Source organism: Ambystoma mexicanum, chromosome 4p (genome assembly GCF_040938575.1).
Source record: "Ambystoma mexicanum isolate Mex_15411 chromosome 4p, UKY_AmexF1_1, whole genome shotgun sequence".
Lineage (NCBI taxonomy): Eukaryota > Metazoa > Chordata > Amphibia > Caudata > Ambystomatidae > Ambystoma > Ambystoma mexicanum.
In genome coordinates, this window is record NC_090927.1 from 1,063,285,598 (window position 1) to 1,063,312,538 (window position 26,941).

At 50.0% G+C, this 26,941-nt stretch overlaps 1 protein-coding gene across 8 annotated transcripts in view; it reads right to left on the bottom strand.

Moving 5' to 3' along the window:
• CEP43 (centrosomal protein 43) overlaps window positions 1–26,941 on the bottom strand; it is an 816,584-nt gene that overhangs the window by 100,273 nt on the left and 689,370 nt on the right. For all 8 annotated transcript variants that reach the window (XM_069606648.1, XM_069606650.1, XM_069606649.1 and 5 more), the window contains one exon: window positions 13,810–13,906. In XM_069606648.1, the coding sequence (XP_069462749.1) occupies window positions 13,810–13,906 (97 nt within the window). The remainder of the gene's footprint in view (window positions 1–13,809; window positions 13,907–26,941) is intronic.

The following is a 26,941-nucleotide window of genomic DNA, read 5'->3' on the forward strand; positions in this document are numbered from 1 at the left end:
ATCTACATCAGCTAAATACAGGCTGAAGAACAGTCGCAGTCTTGATCTAGTCCTAAAAGTAGCTGTTCAGACTTAGGTGGAACATAAATGAGTCGCATGGCCCAGTGGGCAGTCGTGCAGTAGTACTGTTGCTAGTCTTGTACGACGATTCCTTTGAATAGCAGCAATGAGTTCACAACAAGATGTCATTCAGAATATATCTTCAGTTTGGGTGCAATAAATAAGTATTACAAATCGATAGTTAAAAGGATACTAGTCAGCCACCAAGAGAATCTGTTAACACCCTTCAATAAAGCGGAAACAAGCAAGTGTTTAATTCCCTAAAAATATAAGTGAGCAGTTTGAAAAAGCAGCACTTTTGTAATAATACAGTATTGCCTTCCTCAAACGGTTTTAAACGTGACAAATGCGTTGTTTATAAAGCAGACACAGCATCTGCAGCAGAGAGATTAAAGCAGGTATGGTATACTTAAACATTTTAGGGAAAAGGAATAGCTCAACTCATGGAAACAACTATAGTGTAACCAAACCACAATGATGCCACCAACGAGTCCGAGAAGCGAACCGGTCACACGCACCCACTGAGTGGCTCAAGTACGCCACAACTGCTGGGTAGTGTAGTTTTAATAGCGCTTTGCTCGCAACACGAGCAGGACCCGTCGTGAGAGCAGAACGCTAACTAAGGTGATGGAAATATGAAATGTATGTAAACTAACTCCTGCCAAGCTAATATGAACACAACAATCCCCTCTCCCAATGAATTTAAAAGAAACATCACAAACGGCAAATGACTGAAAAAATTTAATTCCTAAATGCAAAATGCTAATAGCCCAAAGTAAGGTCAGGCTAACTACAATCAGATTTTTCAAATCAAACATCCATTCGCATAAATCAATGCATGTCGGCTACTGAATTGGAGAAAAGTTGGTAGGAATTTGGTCGATTAAGAAATACCGAGAACCATGGTAATGTTCTGATTACTTACCGGTAATCTTCATTACTCCTAGTCCTACTGTTCCTCGTCACAGTACTTACCTCATGAGGCACCCGCCTCCGACACAGGACCTTCTTCTATTTCTTCTTATTTCTATAACTCCTCCCCCACACCCACGTCACTTAGTTTTATATTACCAAGCCGTAGCATGGGACCTTCCCCGCAGGGAGGGTGAGGAGGGTCGTCAGTGCTGTGACGAGGAAGAGTAGGACTAGGAGTAATGAAGATTACCGGTAAGAAATCAGAACATTACCTCCACGTCCACTCTTCCTCGTCCCAGTACTTACCTCATGAGGTATACCAAAGCAACAAACGGGGAAAAAGGTCCCAATGAGACACAGAGTCAAAACAGTGCAGAAACACACACCTTTAATAACTCCAATTTTACATCCCCACAGACAAAACTCCAACCCCGAAGGAACCAACCCCCGAGTGGGAGACATTCAACCTATAGTGGTTGATGAAGGTGCTCTGATCAGCCCAAATGGCAGCTCTACATATCTCCTGTAGAGAAACCCCCCTAGCATCGGCCCATGAGGCCGCCAAACCTCTGGTGGACCGCCCCTGAACGTGCGCAGGCACAGGCAGGCCCGAAGCCACATAGGCCATGGAGACCACAAGACGGATCCATCGGCTAATGGACACTACAGATGCCTTACGCCCAGCCGGGCCAAAAGTAATCAGAAGACTGTCAGAGCGGCGGAAAGGGGCAGTTCTAGCCAAGTACTCCAACACCGCCCGCCGCACATCAATGTTATGCCAAGCCCTCTGGCGTTTGCGGATTTTGAAAAAAGGCAGCGAGAACCAGATCCTGAGAGGTGTGAAAACGAGAAACAACTTTAGGGAGAAACTTCGGATCACACCTCAGCACCACCGAGTCCGGCAGAACCCTCAGGAAAGGGGGGTGACATAACAGAGCCCCAATCTCCCCAAGCCTACGGGCAGAAGTTATGGCAATCAGAAAAGCAGTCTTCAGCGTCAGATGTTTCATATCAATTTCGGAAATGGGCTCAAAGGGAGGCCCTTGAAGAAACTTTAAGACAAGAGGGAGATCCCAAGGAGGAAGCCCCTTATAAGTACAAGGACGGGAAGAAGAAAAACCCCTGAGCAACTTCCCCACCAACACCTCCCCATCCAAGTGCCCATCAGAGTCCCCCAAAAGGAATTTTATGGAGGCCCACTGAGAGCGAAGCGTGGAAACCGCCAGGCCCTTGTCAAACCCATCCCGGAGGAATTGAAGGATAGCGGGGAGGCCAGAACGCAGGGGGGGAATCCCAGACCGCCCACACCAGTCCCGGAAATGGCTCCAATGTCTGCCGTAAGCCTTCAGAGTGGAGGGTCTAAGAGCATTCATTATGGAATCCACCACAGGACCAGAAAACCCCTGAGATATCAGCCTAGCCCGTGCAATATCCACACTGCCCATTGTATCTGGCGGACCCCCAACCGTAGCTCCCCCAGAAGGGGACAAGGCCACTTCGGAACCAGCCAAGGCTCCTGGCACCGAAGCTCCAACAGAGGGGAACCAACTCCGGCGGGGCCAGTACGGAGCGAACAACAATACAGTCACCCTGGATATTCTGATGCGCTGAACCACCCGAGGCAGAAGAGGAATAGGTGGAAAAGCATAAAGGAGACCCTGAGGCCACTGCACAGAGAGGGCGTCCACCCCCCACGCACCCTCTGTCTGAAAACGAGAGCAGAAGAGGGGAACTTTTTGTAACGCTCACCTGATTCCCGTAGAGGCGCCGGTCTTGACTGGGCGTATACCGTATCTTCAAAGGTGATGTGTAACACGCGGCTGGCTCTTTGGGCTGGACCTCTGTGCACTGTATGTCTGACTCGAAGGGTAAGATGTCTGCAGATAGAAAATATGGGATTAAGGAACTGGGTTATTGAATGTCTCTCTCTTCTTCCCTTTCTCTTCTCCTGTAGAACCCCAAAGGTTAACGCTCTCACCTTAGGTAAGTGAACGCCGTGCTCTCCATCTGCCTCGGGGCAGGGTGCTGTAACCAGTTTCTTCACTGGATAAGGGGAGCAGGCCTCTTGACTTCAGAGGACTGCTGTCCGTCGTTTACTGCACGAACGGTAAGTTTCAAGTAATTCTAATGTCTTTAAAGTCTTTAGTAATGATGTCTCCTGTTTTGCAGGGTTCTGGCGATGGCGGATGACGGGCTGAAGTGAGTTGAAGATGGAGCCCGTGTGATGAATAGAAGCGCCTGGAAGCACGTAAGTAAGCTCTTGTTGCCTGCTTCACGATGCGCTCTAACTGTCTTTTTATTTTGCAGGTACAAGTTCGGAGCGGCTACAGGGTGCCGGAATACCCACTGGGTTAGATGTGGAAAGGAGTAATGGCACGTGAGTATTAAAGTTCCCCAATGTCTTTAAACGCACCTTGTTTTGTCTTTCAGATGCGGGATGCAGCGCCGAAGGCCTCTGGAGCGTGCGAAGAGTAGGTAAGCTTTTGTCTTTCAGATGCCGGAATGCAGTGTGAAGACCTCCGGAGCGCACGAAGAGTAGGTAAGCCTTTGTCTTTCAGATGCCGGAATGCAGCGCGAGGCGTTGGTGACAGCCGATGGACCAGGTAAGTGAAGAGCTGTCACTGAAGACCGTAATGCTAACCTGTTCTTTCTTGTCTTTATAGGTGTTGCTGAAGACTGGATTCAGGATGGTAAGCCTTTTTCCTTAGGCCCAGGAATAGATGCAGAAGACACGATGAGCGTTCTGCTGCAGAGGATGCAGAATAACGCAAAGCAAGATTCATCCATCGGGTGTGGTTTAAATAGCCTCCTGTAGTGCTTAGGTATCTCCTTCCACAGCCACGCCTAGGTAAGAAAAGAGTTCCTGCTTTCCAGAAGAGTTCCAGTGTTCTGAATCTAGGGAGTGGCTCCTGCCCCACCCAACAGGAAAAGTAGTTCCAAACAGAAGAGGATCAGAGGCTCAACTGGCAGGCAAGTAAGCAGCATGGTCTGCTGCAGGCAAGTCCACCCAAGCATTATGAGCCCGGCGCTTCCAGCGCTGGGACTGGGCATATTTATGAGCCTGGTGCCACTGGCGCCAGGACTGGGTCCAAAAGGTCCCGATTGGGACTGGTTGGCACTCGGAACCTGGGTTATGGATCTGCTTCCAAGGGAGTTGGGAAAACCCTGACCTTTTGGAAGCAGAGATCATGACAGTACCCCCCCTCAAGGCCCCTCCCAAACCGGGCTTCTCCGGGGGTTTTGGCTTGTCAGGAAATATTCGGTGAAATCTTTTGATTAGGCGAGGAGCGTGGACATATTCAGCAGGTTCCCAGGATCTCTCTTGGGGGCCGTAGCCTTTCCAGTCAATTAGGTAAAATAGTTTAGATTTGGAGATCTTGGAGTCCAGAATGCTTTTGACTTCAAACTCGAGTTCTCCATCAACTAGGATAGGTTTTGGAGATTTAGTTAATCGGGTTTGAGGTTGCACAGGTTTTAATAGAGAGACGTGGAAGACCGGATGTATCTTCATGTGCGGGGGCAAGTCCAACTTGACCGCTACTGGGTTTACTATGGTAGTGATGGAATAGGGACCAAGGTATCTTGGGTTGAATGTGCGTGGCCCTTTTAGAGGTAGATATTTGGTGGATAACCAGACTTGATCCCCTACTTGATATTGAGGGGCTTCCTTCCGATGTTGATCTGCTCCTTTCTTGTATTGTTCTTTAGCCCTTTGAAGGTGAGAAACAGCTTCCTTAAAGGCTTGGGTGATTGTAGAATGCAGGTAGTCTACTGCTGGTGTTTCAAGATCTTGGAGGGGATCCAACTCTGAGGTTCGAGGGTGACTGCCGTACAAAAGAAAAAACGGGGTTTGCCCCGTTCCCGAATGGACAGAGTTATTGTAGGCATATTCGGCTATCCAAAGGATGTCTTTCCAAGTTTTTTCAGTTTGTTGCAGCATGCAGCGTAAATACTGTTCCAGAGTTTGATTGGTCCTCTCGGTTTGTCCGTCGGTCTGAGGGTGGTGACTGGTCGATAGTCTCACATCAATTTGAGCCGACCGACAGCAACTTCGCCAAAAATGAGAAATAAATTGACTACCTCGATCCGAAATTAGAACCGAAGGAAAACCGTGCAGTCGGACAATGTTTTTGAGAAATTCTCGGGCCAGAGTTGCTGCTGTTGGCAAGCCTTTGAGCGGAATGAAATGCGCCATCTTGGAGAATAAGTCCATGATTACTAGAATCGTATTGTATCCGGAGCATGGAGGTAAATCGGTGATGAAGTCCATAGAAAGCGTATGCCAAGGGCGAGGTGGGATGTCAATAGGGTGTAAGAGGCCTGCTGGTCTTTCCTTTTGACTCTTGTTTTGGGCGCATACTCCACAGGACATTATAAAGTCTCTGATATCTTTTTTCCAAGACGGCCACCAGAAGTAGCGCTTGATCTTTTCTGAGGTCTTGGCCATACCGGGATGTCCTTCCATTAAAGAATCGTGATAACAAGAGATTACTTTTTTCTGTAAATCTGTGCTGGGTAGGTATAATCGTTCTTGGAAATACAATAAGTTGTCCTTTACTGCAAAGTCCTTTCCCTGCAGATGCCAATTCTGTATGTCTGTTGGAGTTACAAGTTGCCTGGCTTTATCCTTAACTTCCTCTATGGAATGGATTCTGTGGCGATTACACCCAGAATTCTTTGTTCGGGAATGATTGGTACAGGTTTAGGGTTGATCAAGTGTTCTTCCACTCCCATCCGAGAAAGGGCATCAGCTTTACCGTTCTTTGTACCAGGTCGATAGGTAATTATGAAGTCAAACTCGGCAAAGAATAGTGCCCAACGGAGTTGTCTAGAGGATTGGGCTTTTGCGGTTTTCAAATATTGCAGGTTTCGGTGATCCGTAATCACAGTAACGGTGTGTCGGGCCCCCAGCAGATAATGCCGCCAAGCCTTAAAGGCAGACTTGATAGCCAGAAGTTCCTTGTCAGTAATCGTGTAATTGATTTCAGGAGGCGAGAATTTGTGGGACCAAAATGCCACGGGATGCAACTGATTGGTTACCGGGTCCTTTTGTGATAGAACTGCCCCCATGGCAAGGCTTGAAGCATCAGTTTCCACGATGTAGGGGAGTTCGGGGCGAGGGTGTTTTAAGATTGGTGCAGAGATAAATTTAGTCTTCAAATCCTGGAAAGCTTGTTCCGCCTCGGTAGACCATTCAAAACGTTTGTTTTTCTTTAACAAGGCAGTGATGGGCCGGACTATTCGAGAGAATTCGGGGATAAACCTGCGGTAAAAGTTAGCGAAGCCTAACATGCTTTGCACACCTTTTACGGAGGATGGTGATGGCCATTTGAGAACTGCATCGACCTTCTTTGAATCCATACGCACTCCGCCAGGTGATAATATGAATCCCAAGAATTCAACTTCAGTCACGTTGAAAACACATTTTTCCAACTTAGCGAAAAGTTTGTGTTGACGCAATCTTTCGAGGACCATTTTCACGTGTTTCCGATGTTCAGATTCCGATGAAGAATAAACGAGGATGTCGTCAATGTAAACAACAACACACACATCTATGAGCTCTCTGAGGACATCGTTCATAAAATATTGAAAGGCGGCCGGGGCATTGCAAAGTCCGAAGGGCATGACCTGATATTCAAATAGCCCATACTTGGTGCGGAAGGCCGTCTTCCATTCATCGCCCCCTTTTACTCGTACCAAGTGGTAAGCTCCTCTAAGATCCAGCTTTGTATATATGCATGCTTTTCTGACTTGGTCCAGGAGTTCAGGGATCAAAGGTAACGGATATCTATTCTTAACGGTGATCTGGTTCAGGGAGCGATAATCTATACAAGTTCTAAGGTCTCCTTCCTTTTTTGGAACGAAGAACAAAGCTGAAGAAGCAGGGGACTTGGAAGGACGAATAAACCCATTTGCCAGGTATTGATCCAGGTATTGTCGAAGGTGAAGGTTCTCAGGCTCGGTGAGGGCATAAATTCTACTACAAGGTGTAGAAGATCCAGGTATCAGGTCTATCTGGCAGTCATAAGACCTATGAGGAGGTAGAGAGTTAGCCTGATCCTTCCGGAAAACATCTTGGTATTCAAGGTATTCGGGAGGTAACTGGGGAGTCTCTGAAGAAATTGCTGCCAGTGCAACACCAGGTGGAGGGTGACAAGTAGAGACACATTCTGGAAACTGGACCGTTCTTGCTCGCCAATCGATCAGAGGATTGTGTTTCTCTAACCAAGGTATTCCTAGAATAATCTGAAACTGAGGGGCCTTGATCACATCGAACACGATCTTCTCATGGTGTCCATCTTGACTTACTAGCGTCACCTCTTGAGTGGTATGCGTTACTGGCCTGGAGGCTATCTCCGTACCATCCACCGTAGTAATGACGTCCTTTACAGCCTTGGGACAAAGAGTTAGATTCATCCTCAAAACCATTTCATGATCCACATAATTGCCGATGGCACCGCTGTCGACGTAAGCTTCAATTGCATGTAATCGATCCGGATTATCAGGGCTAATGAGGACCATAGGTATCACGAAATGCGAGGTCACGGAACTGGTTTTCACGCTCGGCAAGAGGACCTCTATTCTTGTCGGGCGAGGTCGTTTCCCTGCTCAGAGTTTGTAACTTTGGTAACTGCAGCTCCTACTGCCTTCTTGGCAGGTTTCACCGGACAGTCTCGAAGAAGGTGCCCTGAGTTTCCGCAATAGAGGCATAATTGCAACTGTTTTCTCCTTTCCCGCTCCTTTTGTGTTAGAGGACCTTTCAGACCCCCTATTTGCATGGGTTCCCCGGAGTCTACTCCTTTGGAAGGAGTTGGCGGTTTGGAAAATACTCGAGCATCAAACTTGGAACGATCGGCCTTCCTGTTCTGCAGTCTGTGATCTATTTGAACGACTAAGTCTATATAGTCCGAACAATCTTGTGGGGGATTCACTACTTGGGCTAACACATCTTTGAGCTCTCCACGTAGACCTCTATAAAACAGCGTAATCCTTTTGTCCTCAGGCCATTGAGTTTCCACTATCAGTCTGTTGAAAGACGCAATATAAGCCAAAAGGTCTTGATTACCTTGTCGCAACGAAAGAAGCTCATTGTCCAAGGCCTGCCCCTGTGAATGTCTTGCGAACAGTTTTTCCATACTGAGCTGAAAAGCTTGAAAATCATGGAGGACCGGATCATCTTGATTTACTAGAGGGATCGACCAGTCTGCCACATTGCCACTAAGGTACGAAAGCACAAAAGCTGCTTTAGCTTGATCAGTTGGAAAGGCTGCTGGCCGGCATAAGAAATGCAACCGGCACTGATTGATAAATACTGCAAACCTCTTTGGGTCACCAGAAAATCGTTCGGGCGGAGCCAGAGTTACATTCCCAGGTAGGTTGATCTGCACTGGATTCATAGAGGATGTAGAAGGAAGATTTCCCCCAGATGCGGGTAACGGGGTCTGTCCGGCTTGTGACTGTAGCAATTGTCTAGCGAGATCATCTGTTCGCTCCTTGGAAATAATCAGTTCCCTTCTTAGAGCGTTCGTTTCCTGACGGGCTGCATGCACTTCTTCCCTTAGTTCCCCAAGTAACTGGGCTAGCTGGTCGGTATCCGAGGTTTCCATAGCGCCTGGACAGGAGTTTTGTGGTAGGCTTTGCGTTCTGTAACGCTCACCTGATTCCCGTAGAGGCGCCGGTCTTGACTGGGCGTATACCGTATCTTCAAAGGTGATGTGTAACACGCGGCTGGCTCTTTGGGCTGGACCTCTGTGCACTGTATGTCTGACTCGAAGGGTAAGATGTCTGCAGATAGAAAATATGGGATTAAGGAACTGGGTTATTGAATGTCTCTCTCTTCTTCCCTTTCTCTTCTCCTGTAGAACCCCAAAGGTTAACGCTCTCACCTTAGGTAAGTGAACGCCGTGCTCTCCATCTGCCTCGGGGCAGGGTGCTGTAACCAGTTTCTTCACTGGATAAGGGGAGCAGGCCTCTTGACTTCAGAGGACTGCTGTCCGTCGTTTACTGCACGAACGGTAAGTTTCAAGTAATTCTAATGTCTTTAAAGTCTTTAGTAATGATGTCTCTTGTTTTGCAGGGTTCCGGCGATGGCGGATGACGGGCTGAAGTGAGTTGAAGATGGAGCCCGTGTGATGAATAGAAGCGCCTGGAAGCACGCAAGTAAGCGCTTGTTGCCTGCTTCACGATGCGCTCTAACTGTCTTTTTATTTTGCAGGTACAAGTTCGGAGCGGCTACAGGGTGCCGGAATACCCACTGGGTTAGATGTGGAAAGGAGTAATGGCACGTGAGTATTAAAGTTCCCCAATGTCTTTAAACGCACCTTGTTTTGTCTTTCAGATGCGGGATGCAGCGCCGAAGGCCTCCGGAGCGTGTGAAGAGTTGGTAAGCTTTTGTCTTTCAGATGCCGGAATGCAGTGTGAAGACCTCCGGAGCGCACGAAGAGTAGGTAAGCCTTTGTCTTTCAGATGCCGGAATGCAGCGCGAGGCGTTGGTGACAGCCGATGGACCAGGTAAGTGAAGAGCTGTCACTGAAGACCGTAATGCTAACCTGTTCTTTCTTGTCTTTATAGGTGTTGCTGAAGACTGGATTCAGGATGGTAAGCCTTTTTCCTTAGGCCCAGGATCAGATGCAGAAGACACGATGAGCGTTCTGCTGCAGAGGATGCAGAATAACGCAAAGCAAGATTCATCCATCGGGTGTGGTTTAAATAGCCTCCTGTAGTGCTTAGGTGTCTCCTTCCACAGCCACGCCTAGGTAAGAAAAGAGTTCCTGCTTTCCAGAAGAGTTCCAGTGTTCTGAATCTAGGGAGTGGCTCCTGCCCCACCCAACAGGAAAAGTAGTTCCAAACAGAAGAGGATCAGAGGCTCAACTGGCATGCAAGTAAGCAGCATGGTCTGCTGCAGGTAAGTCCACCCAAGCATTATGAGCTTCCAGCGCTGGGACTGGGCATATTTATGAGCCTGGTCCCACTGGCGCCAGGACTGGGTCCAAAAGGTCCCAATTGGGACTGGTTGGCACTCGGAACCTGGGTTATGGATCTGCTTCCAAGGGAGTTGGGAAAACCCTGACCTTTTGGAAGCAGAGATCATGACACTTTTGCTGAGGCTGGAGAGGCAAACAGGTCCAGAATAGGGGTCCCGAACCTGACACAGATTTCTGCAAAAACCTGGGTCGAGAGGACCAGTTCCACCGAGGAGGGACACCGGCCGCTGAGTAGATCCGCCTGAACATTGTCCACCCCCCTGATATGTGAAGCCACCAGGGACACCAGATGTGATTCCCCCCAAGCACCTATCTGAGCTGCCAGGGCATTCAAGGAGCGGCCGGAACCCCCTTGGCGGTTGACGTAAGCCAAAGCTGTCGTATTGTCCGTCTGGACCAAAACTGCCCGGCCCATCAGCAACCTCCTGAAGTACACCAGAGCCCGGAGAATGGCACACAACTCTCGCCAATTGAATGTCCGATGGCTCTCTTCCGGATCCCACAACCCCTGAGCAGAGAGGACTCCCAACGTAGCTCCCCAGCCCCTTCCACTGGCGTCGGTAGTAAGTGTGGTCACAGGAGGAATGATCAGGGACACCCCAGCCCGTAGTTTCGGAACCCTCAACCACCACTGCAGGGAGACCCGCAGCGCCAGAGACACCGGAATCAAAGCCTCGAAAGCTTGAGATGAAGGGAGCCAGTGGGAGAGAAGGTAGGACACCAGGGGGCATAGATGAAGACGGGCCCAGGGAACTAGAAACACGCAAACCATGTGCCCCTGCAATTTCAGCAATAGGCGGGCCGGGACATACTGCCTCCCGAGAACCCTGCCCAGAACAGTCAGCAAGCGACGGACCCTCTCCAGGGACAGGAACACCTTCCCCATCCTGTGCAAACCTGTGCACCAATGAAAACTAGATCCTGAGAAGCCTCCAGTTGGGACTTCTGCCAGTTCACCAGGAAACCCCAGTCCTGCAATGCCTGGCAGACCAATCGGAGATGAGAAATGACAGTCTGCCGGCAGGACGCTTTGATCAACCAATCGTCCAGGTAGGGAAATATCTGAATGCCCCGCAGATGTAAGTGCGCCACCAGGGGAGCCACCAGCTTGGTGAAAACTCTGGGGGCAGATTGCAGTCCGAACGGGAGCACCCTGAACTGAAAATGTCGGGATCCCACTGCAAAGCGGAAGAACTGCATGTGCCAGGGACGGAGAGCCACATGGTAATAAGCGTCCTGGAGATCCAGAGATGTCATCCAATCCCCCTTTAATAACATCGGAAGAATGTTCTGTAAAGTCTCCATCTTGAAGTGTTCGTTTTGGACGAAGCAGTTCAGGGCTTTGAGGTACAGAATTAGACGGTACTTCCCCAAAGGTTTGGGGACCAGGAACACCCATGAGTAGAACCCCTGACCCTGCACAGGGAGAGGAACAGGCATGATGGCCGCCTTCAACACTAATTCGGAGAGCGCGGCGTCCATGGCCAACCTCTTGAGCCGAGACCTGGGAACCACAGTCCGAACCATGCAATGCTGGACAGGAGGAGACAGGAAATGCACTCGATACCCCCAATGTACTGTGTCCAGAACCCATGAGTCGGAACACCACCTTTCCCATACTGGAAAAAACTTCCGGAGCCGCCCGCCCACCGGCAATTCCAAACCGTCAGGACTTAGGTGCCGGCCCAGGACGTGAAGAGCGTGGAGGACCCCGACCCCCCCTAGCTCTCCTAAAAGAATGTGATGAGGAGCCAGGAAAAGACCTGCTGGTCACTGGACCAGCCCCAGAGGAAGATTTCTTGGCCGTTGAAGGAGGCTTGCGTCGAAGTTTGTCATCATGTTTGTCCGCCCTAAAAACTTTGTGCACCTTATCCTCAAGGCAATCACCAAAAAGCCTGGACCCAGTGAAAGGAAGTTTCAGGGCAGCCGCCTTCTGAGACCCATCAGTCTTCCAGTCCCTTAGGTGCAAATGCCTCCGGGCAGATATACCAGCCCCCATGGCCATGGCTGAACCACGCACCCCATCAAAAGCCAGATCGGCCAAAAACTCAACCTGTCTCTGCATGTCTGTAAGCAAAGGGGCACAATCAGAGCCTTCATTGACAGCCTTTTTCAACTCCCTGAAACCATTCAACACTGTTTCAGCTGTGTAGGCACCATAGATATTTGCTCGAAGGGCCAGATGCGCCCCTGCATGAACCTTCTTAAGGCCGGAATTAACTCGGCGGTCCACTGGATCCCGGACGGCCGCCTCCTCGGCCGACATAGAGGAGCGACCCACCAGGCTGGCAAGGATATCGTCGACCTCAACTGGATCAGACAGCAAAGTCTCGCCCTTCAAAGGGTAAAGTTTGGACATGAAGCGGGGCATTGCAATCTTCTCCGGGTCATGCCATTCCCGGAGGATTTTTTCCCGGATATCGGAAACCAATGGCAACCCCTTCCTAGGTGCATGCCTATACTGGCGAATAGAAGGGTTGGCCCCCTCCACCGGCACCAGGGGCTCTGAAAATCCCATGCAATCCCCAACTTGAGCCAGCACCTCCTCCACTCCCTCTCTGTCCAGATACTCCCTTCAGCATCAGCCGAAGAGGAACAAGAAGAGGCCGATGACTCAGCGCCAGAAGAAGAGGAGGATGAGGAAGACAGACGCCTGCGCTTGTGTCCATGAGCACGTGTGCGACTCCTCTACGATGCTTAAGCAGCTTCTTCAACTCCTTTCTGGTCAGGGAAAAATGCTTAGCCTTCTTCTTTCTCTTTCTGTGTAAATCAGGAGAAGAGGAAGACGAAGAAGAAGAAGACAGGACCAGATGCCTGCTCTTTGCAGAATGTTTTCCCATGTTGAGTAAGCTCAAAAACAGTGACCAAGGAAGCCTGCTTCACCAAAGACCCCTGTACACCGAACCAAGGCTCCACATACAAACAATTGCTAACGTGCCTCTCCCACATTCAAATAGAGGCCAGAAAGAACAACAACCAATAGGAACAACATCAATTAATTCCTATTGCAACATGCCTGCAGCACCAGAGGAGGAGCCCACCCTCCTCCGGAGCACGTGGCTCAAACAAGAAAAAGGAGCTGCCAATCCGTGCACAGCCGCCCATGCAGCATGGCCATGCAACAGGAAAAACATGCCCCTCTTCTCCTTACCTTAACCCGGGTCCGTTCTCCCAGAACCCGGGCCACGATGCCCTGCGCTGGCCAAAGCCCAGCAGAAACCAGGCAAGGCAGCCTGACTCAACCGGGTCCCAAGCCCCGCAGGGAACCCAGGAGTCTTGCCACACCTGAAGGAGCCGAAGGCCCCGCCACACAGCCCCACCAGGGGGCCAGCATTCGGAGCTCCCCAGCGCCCCGCGCCGGGAAGAAAAAACAAGCCCAACCTGCCGTAGGCAGGAAAAATTAAAACTAAGTGACGTGGGTCTGGGGGAGGAGTTATAGAAATAAGAAGAAATAGAAGAAGGTCCTGTGTCGGAGGCGGGTGCCTCATGAGGTAAGTACTGTGACGAGGAAGAGTGGATGTGGAGGTAATGGCCTTTCCATCATTATTTCCGAAGTTAAGTGTAACACACAAATCGGCATTGTATCCTGGTTTCCCTTTTAGTGGGCTAAAGCCATGTGCTTTCAGATTAGAAGGTGTCCATCTTTTACAGAGTCTACAGGAAAGTGAATTATCAATTGTCAACCATACGGTGTGTATGGTCCCAATTTTATCAGCATATTTTGCAATACACATTTCCTATATGATTTCAAGTAGCAAATAAATAAGCATTATTCAATTAAAGGGCATAGTTCAAACAAAAATACTAAAATTGGACTTTGTGAATTGTAAATTAATAAAATGTAGCTTACGTTATCACTACCATTGAAGTCCTCAATTTCAACTGAAAAATCTTCCTCGATTTCTTCTCCTATGCTGAATTCACTTTTGTCGGATCGATGACTAGTACTAAAGTTGAGGGAAAGGGCGAGATCTTGTAAATTGAGGCTTTTTTTGTACAAGCTGGATAATCAAAGTGCTTGTTCTTAATGTTAGCCACAACCAATCAGAATCAGAACCAATCAGAATCTTTACCCATACATTACATTGAAAAGTTAAAAAAAGAAAACTGTAGAAGGTGGATGGCTTTAATGATTACATATCACCACTGTACACACACTCTGAACCTAGAATAGCACACCACTAAAATACAACTGATCACCCACAAAACCTTAAGTGGGGGGGGGCTGGTGGTACCCACTTTTGAGCAATTCTTTGAACTTTAAGGGGTCATGCTATTCTCTTCATACTTTTCTCCACCATTCTCAATATTGAACATACAACTAGAGAAAAGTTGGAGGAAGACTATTTAAGAGAAGAGATGTTTACAGACTGCCTTAATCAGCTACACAATACTTTGGAAATTCATAAGGGGAGACGGTGCGTACAGAGGGGCAAGGCTGTGGCCCTGCTGTTCACCCAGAAGTACACGCCCGACAGGTGCTTCACCTCAGGTACAGGCCGCCTTATTCTTCATTAAGAGAAATGGCGGCTTCCTTAGTGTTCCCTTGTTACTTTCCTTCTAGCGTCCCCAACGCTATGAGGAAAAAAAAAGTAACTCACCCAATAATAATTATTCTCATCATATTATGCTAGCAATAGCTTATTACATAGAAGTACTAGACACTTCGAGCCCTGGGGGAGGTGGTGGCTCAAATCGACCACCACCCATTGAGCAGCAGAGCTTCTGGTGATGAAAATAGTATTCAGCGCCCATGAGGTTTCATCAACATTCAAACTTGAAAAGAATTCCAGGGAGAACCCAAATGGAGTAAGTTAACGGATAAAATAAGAGAAGCAAAAAAGTTGTCACAATAAACTAGGCTTTAGCACCAGAAATGTGCATGTCTCAAGATATCCTCATAGTGGCTTTGCCCAGAACAGAAAGAGCCACAATGCGGTCATTATTGGGTTTGCCCACCAACTAACAATACATGCAACCATACAATCTAAAGCGATAAACAATAGAGAATGTATAATCCCACTATAAGCATTCCTGGAAGTTTGAGACAAAATGATATCAAATCTATTCTCACAATGAATATATTGATAAAAAGATTCCATGGGGTTTCATGAGGAACAATACAACAGTCCATCGGTGATGGCGCACACTTGGAAGTGAAAATGAATATTTAGCTGAGTGCACAGCTCAACACCACCTGGCGTCTCAGTAGATTCTAATGCCCTACCATTATTATTATGGTATTTATTGAGAGTGGACCTAGCTTCAAGAAGCAACAGAGCGCTTTACAGAGATATACAACATTACAGATACATAGCGCAGCGCTTTACAGAGGTATACAAAAGTACAGATGCCTAAGGGAGTGCTTTTCAGAGGTAACAAACAGAACAGATGTACAGCAGGGGATAGGATTAAGAGGGGCACAGAGGAGGGGTACAGCTGTACTGGGTGGAGGAGAGGGGCGGGCGGCATCTAGCGAGTCAGGTGGCGTGAAGGGTGATGTGATGGCCTAGGTGTGGAGGAGGAGAGACTCCTTGAAGAGGTGGATCTCGAGTTCATCTCTGAATTGTAGGAGCGTGGGGTGAGTCTGATGCAGACGGGAGGAGGTTCCAAAGTCTTGGGGCATAGGCAGAGAAGGCTTGTTTTCTGGGTATGATGTTCATTCATCGCCCGTTTTGGTTTTGCACCACATTTTGCTGAAAATGATTTGCAGAAAAAAAAATATGGGGGAAGGCATATAAGGGGTAAGGAGGGTGGTGTATAGGGAATAAATAATAGAAGGGGGATTCTCCCCCCCCACCACCAAATAAATAAAAAAAAGTGATTTCTTTGGCATAAAAAGCTGCAAAAATAAATTGGGGATGAATGAACATAGAAACGTTTTCTGGTCCTTTCCTTTTTGCAGCAGCGTATTTCAAGTGTGCACATGTCCTGGGCTTCTGGTGGTGCGCTGTGCGCCAGAGATGCTGAGTTTCTCGGTGAGGCAGCTGGGTGACTTGAGGACGACTGCCTTATAGATGATGCAGCAAGACTTGACGGTGATTTGTGCATGCAGTGGGAAGCCAGTCAAGGTCGATGAGGGCCCGGGTGATGTGGCTGTATCTGCATAGACCCTTAATTAGGTCTCTGGCCTTGGCTAGAATATTCTTGCATTACAAAGGAAAACTCTAGCGCTGCAGGAGCCAGGCTGGATTGTGTTGCAGGATTGACCCCCTCCCCCCTTCTATGGAGAGTCGGTCTGGAAGTGGAGGCAGTTTGATGGCTGGAACCACCAACAGATGGAGAAGGTCTGAGTACCAGATCTGGCTGGGCCACACCGGTACAATGACGATCATCTTGCAGAGGCAACGCCCGAGTGTGTTGATGACTCATAGCAACAGGAATCGTCAAGAATGCGTATAGGAAGAGGCCTTCCCAAGGGAATGGGAAGGCATCACCCAAACTCCTTGGCTGAGGATACTTGTTGGCAAACCTCTGACACTTGGCGTTGGTAGTTGTCGCTAAGAGAATGTGTTGAGGAAGACCCCACTCATTGGAGACAAGACACTTGAGCTTGCTGGAGCTCCCATTCGTGGCAGGACCTCAGCTCCCTGCTGAGAGAGTCTGCAATAGTGTTCTGAACGTCTGCCAGGTGAAATGGGATGAGAAACATACTTTGGGCAATGTCCCAGTGCCACAGTTTCAGCGCCTCCAGAGCGAGCGGGGGAGTGCATCCCGTCCTGTTTCCGGATGTAAAACATGGCGGGAGTGTTGTCCATGAAGACCTGCACCACCTTCCCCTGGAGCGGAGGCTGTAAAGACTGGACAGCCCAGGAAACTGCCTGTAGTTCCAGGACATTGATGTGCAACTCCTCCTCTACCGGGAGCCAGATAACTCTGGCATAAGAATGTCCTGTGTGTGCTCCCCAACCCTTCAGAGAAGTGTTGGTCGTGACCGTCGCCTGATATACGGGGATCTGAAAGAGAGCACCCTGTGAGAGATGCTGGCAAATCGACAACCATTGCAGGGCCTGATGGAATGCCCGATTGAGGGCGATCTTGTTGTTCCATGCCCTATTGACTTACTGCCATCTAGCATCCAAAAACTCTTAAATGGGCCTCATCTGTAGTCTGCAAAAGGGAACCAGATGGATGCAGGAGGACATCATCCCCAGCAGGGACTGTTGCAACGGAAGCTGCCGATAGCCGTTAGACCTTTCCCAGTATGGTCTTCACTCTTTCGTCCAAAGTGGTCGCTAGACACGAGAGTGTGTTGAGGTGGGAACCCAGGAATAGAGTGTTCCGGAGATGGCGCAATGCAGGATTTCCGATAATTTATCGATAATCCCGAAGAAGTTAGTGTCTGGATGGTCTCCACAGTGTGCTGGATTGCCAGCATGTGAGAGTGGGCTCGGATTAGTCAATCATCTAGGTAAGGATAGACGTGGATTCCTTTGCGACGCAGGTGCAATGGCACCGGAGCCAAGCACTTGGTGAACACCCTTGGGGGCGATTTCAGGCCGAATGGCAGGGCTTTGAACTGGTAATGTCTTCCCTGAACGACAAAATGCAGGAACTTCTGGTGTTTGCGATGAATGGGGAGGTGGAAGTAAGCATCTCCCAAGTCGTGGGTCACCAGGAAAACTCCTTCCTCCAGTTGGTCGAGCATTTGCTGCAACGTGACCATCCTGAATTTTTGGGGTTCATGAATTTGTTGAGGCGTCTTCAGTCTAGAATGGGTCTTCACCCTCCTAACTTCTTTCTGACAAGAAAGTAATTATAAGTTACGCACCGTAGTGACAGTCCTCTTTGCTCCATACTGCACGGTCGTCCCTTCCAAGGGACGGGAGACAGAACCTTTTTCACCAGAAAAAAAACCTTCTTCCCTTTAAATTTAGAGGCGCACACGGTTGCAGCCCTGGGAGCATGCGCTGCCCTGACTCCGCCCTCTGGCGCCTGTTAGGCAGAATCCTGTGCAGTTCCCTTGGGGAACACTGCAAAAAGATTAAGACTACAGGAGCAGCAGTAAACCCAATTGGTAGCAGTCTGCACCACCCAGATCTACCTGGTAGCTGTGGCTGAGCAGTCAGACCTCTCTCAAGAAGAGTAGGGCAGTATGCAGAGTATACACAATAGGGTCAAAACACAGTAGAGCAAACAAACACTGACCAGAGCTTTTGTATAAAAAGTATATAATTATTTATTTAAAACACACTTTAGGTAATACACTAGCCCTTTCAATGAAAAGTAATCTAAAACACAGTCAGGTAAGTATACACACCTCCCTTGATAACTATCAGACAAGTCAGGGTTAAAGCACAAGTATTTGTTAAGACAGAAGTGAGCGCTTAACTTAGATGGCACTCCAATAGTGTAGTTAAAGGGAGAGAAAAAGGCAGAGCATAAAATAAAACAGTTCCCAACACTTTTAAGAGTTCAGAGCAAGGGGAGAAAGGCAGGTTATACTGTAGAGCCAAAGTCCATAGGCCAGGCCCACTTTAAATGGAGCAAAGCGAAATGTGCCCAGGAGCACACGGTTTAAAGTGCACTGAAAGTCTTTGCAGAGTGTTCAAAAAGAGGTTGGGGCGGTTCAAAAGATGTAGTTAGAGGTCTGGAGCCAACCCAGTATAGAAGCCAAGGATTTAAGGGTCACCTTTAGCAATCTGTAGAAAGGGAGGCCAGGCAGGACAGTACCTTAAAGAGAAAGGAAGCTCCAGTGGGGGCAGTTGTTCCTGGCAGTGGTTGCAGTTCATCGTTCCGACCAGGGGAAGAGAGGATCTCGTCGAGGAGGAAACTTGGAGTTTTGCACTGCACAGGGATGAAACCAGCTGCAGAGTTCCCGATTAAAAGGTGCGGTCCTTTTATTCGCGGTCAAAAGTAGTGAGCTTGGCTATCCGGCCGCCGGGGTGCTTGGCACAGGAGATTCGACCAAGGGCCGTCTTTGGAAGGCGAAAAGGGTGAACTGGTTGGTCCCACCAGCTCAGAGGAAGAAGACTCGTCCAGCAGAAGATCTTCTCTTGTCGTCGGGAAAGTGGTGAGGTGGCTGCAGCAGGGCTTCACCAGTGGTGTCGTCTTTGCAGATGGCTCAGCTTCGTCCCTCTTCAGATTCAGATGTGGAGAAGCCCGCCAAAAAGTGGAACAAAGGGCTCGACGTGGGTCAGAGTTACAGAGACGAACACAAACGCCATTTTAGGTTTGAGTTCTGGCAAAAAGACCCAACCGGGAATTTAATATTAAATAAATAAATCGGCGGTATCTTTAACATTGCACCAAAAAGTGGTGCGTTTAAAAACAATGGGAAAATCCCATAGAGAATATTCCTAAGGAATATTTCGCGTGTTAACCACTGCCACCAGCCAGAAACTCGACGAGGGGGGACTGGACAGTGCCCCCTCGAAAACAGACCCAGGGGCAATTGAATTACCCCTTACCAGTACTTCCACAATATGATGGTTTGTACTGGTTCTGTTCACAATTTTGAACTAGTAAAGCCAATGGTGACTTTACATGCCCTGGGAGACAGTAGTCAGTCCCAGGGTATGGAGTCTATGTTTGGGGATCACTGTGACACCCCTGTGGTACTGCACTGAGGATGCGGTGTACCACACATGCAGAAAAACAGATGATACCCTATGGAGTAAAAAGGAAACCCATAGCCCATAAGCACATAACAAGTCAAAGCTGCTGGGGGAATCACTAGGTTTGGGAAATTAGCCTTATAAGAGAATTCTCCCTAACAGCGCCACACCTCAGTCACCATAGATGCATCGACAATAGATTTAACATTGCCTAATGACACGAGTATTACTACGGAGGAGGATGGTGGGACATATGGAGGAAAGGGGATTAAGGACTTTAGTCACTACGGTGAGAAACTTATAATTACTCTCACGTCCCGTCCCCTTTCCTCCATACTGCATGGGCAATTACAACTTAATGTAGCCCCAGGGTGGAGAGGAGACCCTCCTTAAGCAAACAGGTTCCTGAGAACCACCTGTCCGAAAGCCGCATCAGATCTAGAGCCGGCATCCAAACAGTAATGCTTGCAAAAAGCAGAGGGTGTGGCCCATGTGGCCGTCCTGCTTATGACTTGCCAAGGGACATGGCGCTGGAATGCGATGGCAATTGCCTTGGCCCTGACTGCGTGGGCATGCATGTTTTGCCGGAAGCCGCTTGTGCTGCCCCTCGTATGCTTATTTGATGGCCGAGACCATCCAGCAGGATATGGAGGCCTTGGAAGCTTGGCAGCCTGGTCTTGCACCTCCAAAAGAGACAAACGGGGCGTCTGACTTGCGGACACCCTTGGTCCTCTCTAGGTAGAATTGCAGGGCACGCCTGACATCCAGGCAGTGCAGAACTCTCCGCGTCTTGTCCTTCGGATCGGCAAAAAACGTAGGAAGGACCATTTCCTCATTCAAATGGAAAGCAGACAGCACCTTAGGCAGAAATGCTGGGTGTGTCTGCAGGACTACTTTGTCCCTGTGAAAGGTAATATGTGGTTCCGAGGCGCCTGGATTATGCAGACTCTGCGAGCCGAGGTAATGCCGACTAGTAAGGCCGTCTTAATGGTGACCAGCCGGATGTTCACGGACGCAATTGGCTCAAATGTTTTGTGCGCCAGGGCGCCCAAGACTATGTTCAGGTCCCACACGCGGTGTGGCCTCTTGACGGGCAGGTAGAGCCTTGCGAGCCCCGTCAAGTGTTTCTTGACAATCGGATTGGAGTAGGAGAAGACACCCTCCTCCTCCGAGTTCCTGTAAGCCCTGATGGCTGCGAGGTAAGTGCGAAAGGTGTCCACCTGCAGGCCTGAGTGGGCGATGTACATGCCAGGGGGGTCGATTTCCTTGGAGTTTGCCCAGTGGCAGAACCTGGTCCATTTACTTTTATAATGGGCCCTGGTAGTCTTGCTCCTTGCACCCTGTATGATCTCCGGATTAGCCTGGTTGAGGTGCCTTAGCGTTACTTGCTCAGGAACCACGATGTGAGGACTAGTTTCTGTGGTGCGGGTGGATGACTCTGCCCCCTGCTGCGACAGAAGATGTGCTGGGTCCGTCGGGAGGTGAATCAGTGGCATCTCTGAGAGGCTGAGCAGCTCTGAGAACCATGGCCTGGCCGGCCATAATGGAGCTATTAGAATGTTGTCGAGCTGGCGAGACTATCTTGCAAATCACTCTGAGAATCAGCAGAGTTGGTGGGAAGGCATACACTGTCATGTCGTCCCACTGAATCTGAAATGCGTTTCCCAGGGAGCTGGGGCCCTGTCCCTGCCAGGAGGCAACCTGAGGGCACTTCTTGTTGTGCCAGATGGCAAAGAGATCTACCTGGGAGAGACCCCATCCGTTGAAGATGATCTGAATAACTAGGTCATTTAGTTGCCACTCGTAGTCGTCTGCTCCCAACCTGCTGAGCCTGTCCAGCTCCAGGTTGGATTCCCCCGAAAGGTGGACTGCCGTGAGGTAGATGTCATTTTTCCAGGGCCCACTCCCACATGCTGACTGCCAGTCTGCACAGTGGAGGGGATCTGGTGCCTCCCTGCTTGTTGATATAGAACATGCTAATCGAGTGATCTGTCTGGATGAGGACAACCTTGCCCCTGAGAAGTGAGAGGAATGCTTCGAGTGCTAGCCAGATGGCGTTCAGATCCAACCAATTGATGTGGTACTCCTGCTCGTGTCGGGTCTACGTGCTGTGGACTGAGAGATCGTCCAGGGTGGCTCCCCAGCCCTCGAGCGAGGAGTCCATGGTGACGGTGACCTGCGGGATGGGAGGCCGGAAGAACTTGCCCGTCCGTAGGTTGCAGTCCCTGGACCACCATGTGAGGTCCTAGTGGAGAGATGGAGGGACATTGATCATCTCTGATTGAGAGCCCGCTCTTGGTTCCATGATGCTGTGAAGTGCAGCTGTGTCCTCCTCATCCTGAGTCTCATGTGGGGGACGGCAAGTAGGACCGCTGCCAAGAGACCCAGGAGATGCTGGTACCACCAGGCCGAGGTCACTTCTCTGCTGAGGAAGTGAGTAGTGGCCCTCCTGATGGCTGTGATCTTGTCCTCCGATGGAAGCACCTTCTCGGAGCACGTGTCCCAGACGAGGCCCAAGCAGGTCAGAGCCTGTGTGGGCTGCAGCTGCGACTTCTTGAGATTGAACGAAAAGCCCAGATCGTGCAGTGTGTTCATAAGAGCATGGGAAGAGTGGTGAATTGCTTCCGGAGGTGTAGCCCTGACGGGCCATTCATTGAGGTATGGGTAGATGTCGAGGCCCTGAGGAGGGCAGCCACTGCACTCATGAGTCTGGTAAAGACCCTGGGGCCGAGTTGAGGCCAAAAGAACCTTGTATTGGTAGCCCATGATCCTGAACCGGAGGAAAGAACAACGGGGCTGCCAAATCGGGACGTGTAAGTACGTGTCCTTCAGATCCAGGGAGCACATCCAGTCTCCCTTGTACAATGTCTCTGCTATCAAAGCTGGCTTAACCATCTTGAATTTTTGTAGAGGTAAGGAGAGGTTGAGGGTGGAAAGATCCAGCACAACTCTCAGGTCTGCCTGGTTCTTTTTCCGAATGGCAAAAATCTTGGAGTAAAATCCCAAGCCTCACTGAGAGGAGCCAGGCTGTCCTCCTCATGTCAATGGCGATACAGATGGCACGGCCAGAGGTGTCAATATGGGCCACGGTGGACTCCATGAGGTCCTGCGCTACCAGCTTGGCCTCAGCCAGTCCCACCTTGAAACGTGATTGGCTCTGCGTAGGTTCTGGGAGGAAGTCTGCAATTTCCTGCCATAATCTCTGGTTAGCAACAGCCAGCATGGCACCGGCGTGGGTCGGTTGGAATACACCTTCTTCCTGCATGCCTTCAAGATCATCATCATCTTCTTGCCTAGCAGCGTCGTAGAGGAGGAGGCTGATGACTGAGGCTTGGAGTATAGTGATGCCGCAGTGATCACCGAGGAGTGTGGCTGAGGATGGGCCGATAGCAAGAGTGTATCCCCCTCCATCTACCTGTACTTGGCGTCCAGGCGCTGATTGACCGGCTGGGCAGAGTGGGGCTTGAGCCAACCCTTCTTGGCCAGGGAGACTACGTCGGTCTGCAGTGGAATTCCCGTTTTGGCAGAGGGGCGTCGCGTGAGGACTTCAGCAAGGACCCCCTTTGCTGGTTGCTCTACCTCGGGCTGAGTAAGACCAAGATACTCGGCCAGCCCTGTTCGTGGAAGGCCTTGGCTGACAAGGGCCTGTCTGGGTCCTCCTTGTCTGTGTCGTGGGGGTCAGAAGGATCCTGCATGGGAGAAGGAGTAACGGGAGCCGGAGGCTGAGGTAAGGGGACCGGAGCCAGAGGCTGTGGAGGAGACTGGTACGGACCCGCCTGAGGAATCGGCTGGGGGCAAAGGCTGCACCGGGGCCGGGGGCGCCGGCGGTGGAGCTAGGAGCATTGGAGGGAGCATGTCCCTGATGGCATCCCTGAGGATAACCCCCCCATCTGAGGCAATTTCATGAGCTCAAGGAACCTCTCGAAGAACCTGTCTTCACAGGCTGGAGGGGCTGTAGGGGATATAGAGTAGCGGGAGGCTGCAGGAGCCGCTGCATACCCTGCCCATATGGACGTAGTGGGAACCTGCCCTGCGCAAATGAAGGATAGGCTGTAGGCCACCCACCTGGTTGAGGCCAGTCCCTACTCGACACTCCTGGAATGGCATCGGACGGGTGCTGAAATCTGGCACTGCGGCCATCTTGTCGAGCTGCCTGCCACGTGCCTGCGTTGTGTTGCTCGGCTCACTGTGCCCAGCCTCCTCCGGGACTCTTGAGTGGGGATCTCGAGGCTTACCCTGCTCCTCGGGCCTAGACCCGGTAGGTGCGACACCTTCGGCCTGGGGCCGGAAGAGCTGCATTTAGGCGCCGCCTCGGACGTATTGCCGGTACAAGGGCGTAGCCCCTTGGGTGAAAACCCGGCACAAGAACCTTCTGGTTCCTCAACACTGTCACCAGGAGCATCCGTGGATCCCTTAGCCTGTAGGTCGGTAGCTGGAGCAGCCTCGGTGCACGTGCTGGTACGAGAACCTGATTGGTCCCTCCTGCGGGGGAGAGTCCTTGGGAAGGAGTCTCCCTTGCGGGGTGCGATGGAGAATAGAGGCCCTACCTTGGGCCTGGATCGATGAAGTCCTTGAGGTCCTCTGGAGGCGATTTCTGGAAGAACTCGCTCCACCTGACAAGTCTTTTCCTCAGAGAACTCAATAACAGGGCTTTGCACGCTGTACCAGCTTGCCAACTGTGGTCTGGTTCAAGGCAAGGTAGGCAAAGGGCGTGCGGGTCTGAAGTTGGGAAGAGCCAGTCGCAGGATGGACACCTGCTGAACCCTGTGTAAGTCGAAATGCACCGGGGAGGAGCGTGACCCCTGAGGACCGAGTACCTGTATCTGTATGATAAAGACAAAAAAAGACAGAAGTATCTGAGCGTGGAATTACATGGCTGAAGCCAAACCCAGGAGCGTTGGTGAATTCGGCCCGTTCCCGTCGATGCGGAAAGGGGGACTGAGGTGTGGCGCCGGAGGGCAGAGTCAGGGCAGCGCGCATGCTCCCAGGGCCGCACCCCTGCACGCCTCTAAATTTTAAGGGGAAGAAAGTTTTTTCTGGTGATAAAGGTTCTGTCTCCCGTCCCTTGGAAAGGACGCCCATGCAGTATGGAGGAAAGGGGATGGGATATAAGAGTATCAGGAGTGTACTCCGGAGCTGCTGAGGGACTGGCTCTAGTATCCCTTTGTTTAGCATGGCTTGAACCTCCTTTAGTAGCTGGGCTACGTGCTGCTCTTGTCTGGGGACGGGAAGAACGTGAGGGCATTTTTCCTAGAAATCCAGAGAGTGACCCTGTTGAAGGATATCAAGCACCTAATTGTGGAGATCTTGCGCCACTGGTCAACAGGCAGTGATAACCGGCCTCCCACTGGGGTACAGAAGTGGGGGCACTGGGCCTGGGCTGGTTCAGGCCTGCTTCTGTGTCTGCGTTCTGGATGGAGGGTGGTGACAACGCTGGTTGCCACTTCTGTAGGCCTGGGAACGTCCCCTATATGCCTCTGGGGTGGTTGAGCAGGAGGACTGGCGAAGGAAAGAGGTGAATCCTTTGGAGGACATCAAGGCTTGACCTTTTGAGGAGCGAAAGTAGGGCCTCCTCTGTTGGAGCGTGTCCAAAGAACGTGCTGACTCGATGTCAGTCTTTATGGCCTGCAGGGTGTTGTCGACTGCTTTCCCAGAGAGGTCATCACCATCGAACGGCATGTCTACCACCTTTATCTCCACGTCTGTGCAGATGTTGATTGCCTTGAGGCAACCCTGGCAGCAGAAGGTCACTCCATTGTCCATCTGCCAAAATCCTGACTCTGCGATGTCCAGGGTGATGGTACTCTCATGGTCTGAGGCTACTTACACTTTGTGGAACAACGCTAGGGCCTTAGCCTTCTTGTCATTCGGGTGAAAGTCGAGGATGGGTCCCACCTGTACCAAAGCTCTCCGTCATACCTCGAGAGAATGGCTCGGGCATTGGCGGCTGTTAGGGGAGTTTTCCTAAAGTCTATTTGAGGTAAGACATCATAAACTATCCCTTTGGTATACAGGTCCCCAATTCTTGGTATCCGTCTGTACTACTCATGGAACCTTGGTAAAGTGGCAGAGCAGTCAGGCTTATCATAAGAGAAAGCTGTGAGCTGTAGGCAAGTACACTGAACCCAGTTAGTATAGTAGTCCAAAGAAACACTTACACCAACAAGTACATTAGGTTATGAGAAATGTTTCTGGCTGGATTCTCCTCTGGGTAGCAGCGACAGACTTCGCCACTGGATTCCTCAGTCTGGTGACAAGTGGACGGACGATCTCTGACTGGGAAGTGTCAGCAGGAGAAAGAAAGAGAGAAAAAGAGAAAGAAAGAGAAAGAAAGAGAAAGAAAGAGAAAGAAAGAGGAGAGGAAGAGAGAAAGAGAGAAAGAGAAAGAGAGAAAGAGAGAAAGAGAGAAAGAGAGAAAGAGAGAAAGAGAGAAAGAGAGAAAGAGAGAAAGAGAGAAAGAGAAAGAGAGAAAGAGAGAAAGGGAAAGAGAGAGAAAGAGAAAGAAAGAGAAAGAAAGAGAGAAAGAGAGAAAGAGAGAAAGAGAGAAAACACCCTTGGCACATATTTCTTCAGCTTCTCTGGTCAGTCTGTGGTTTTGGCAACTTTTTCTCAGCACCAACAAGGAACAATACTCCCTGGTCGATGATCTTCGTTTCTGAAGCCCTGCACTCTGGTGAGGGAGCTTTAGATGAGTCGGATCGTGTCTCTGGAGGTTCACCTGGAGCTGATCAAAGACTTGGACGGATTTCGCCTTGCAAAGACGATGCACTTCAAATGGGTGTGAGGTCCCCGGTTATTCACGTTCTGCAGCTCTAGAGAGGCACAGAACTTCGGGAGATGGCTCCGTTTGTAGTTCGTCTGAGGGCTCTTTGGTCCCACCAGCCAAAGGGAAGGAGTCCTCTTCGGAGCTCCTCTGTCAAAAAGAAATTTGCGTCAGGACACCAGTGGTTGCTTCACGGTGATACAGAGGGTCTGTAGGCGTCTCTGGTTGTCGTCTTCTTCGATTCTTTCAGTTTACAGTGGTCGGCTTACCTTTCACCTCAGGAACATCACCTTTTATTCAGTTCACCACTCACTCCTCTGCAATCTTTCTCAGCAGTTTACAGAAAGGGGCGGGTGGCTGCCCAATCAGGAAGAAAGGAGCCACCATGTTAGCACATAGGTGACCCTATTGTGCACAACCGGGACTGTGAATACAATCAGCGGTAAAAAAAATTGCACTATAATTGGTAGAACACGTCCACTGCCACCAGCCATAAGTAGATGTTTGTCTATGTGACTAAAAAGTCACAGGAGCAGAGAGAATGGGGATACTAGGTATCCCCTTAGCACTCCACATAGGGTGGTGTGTGTTAATCTCTCATAGTATAACGTTTTAGGAAGGTTACTAAGTATTCCTCTATCTTTAAGAGCAGTAGTTACTCA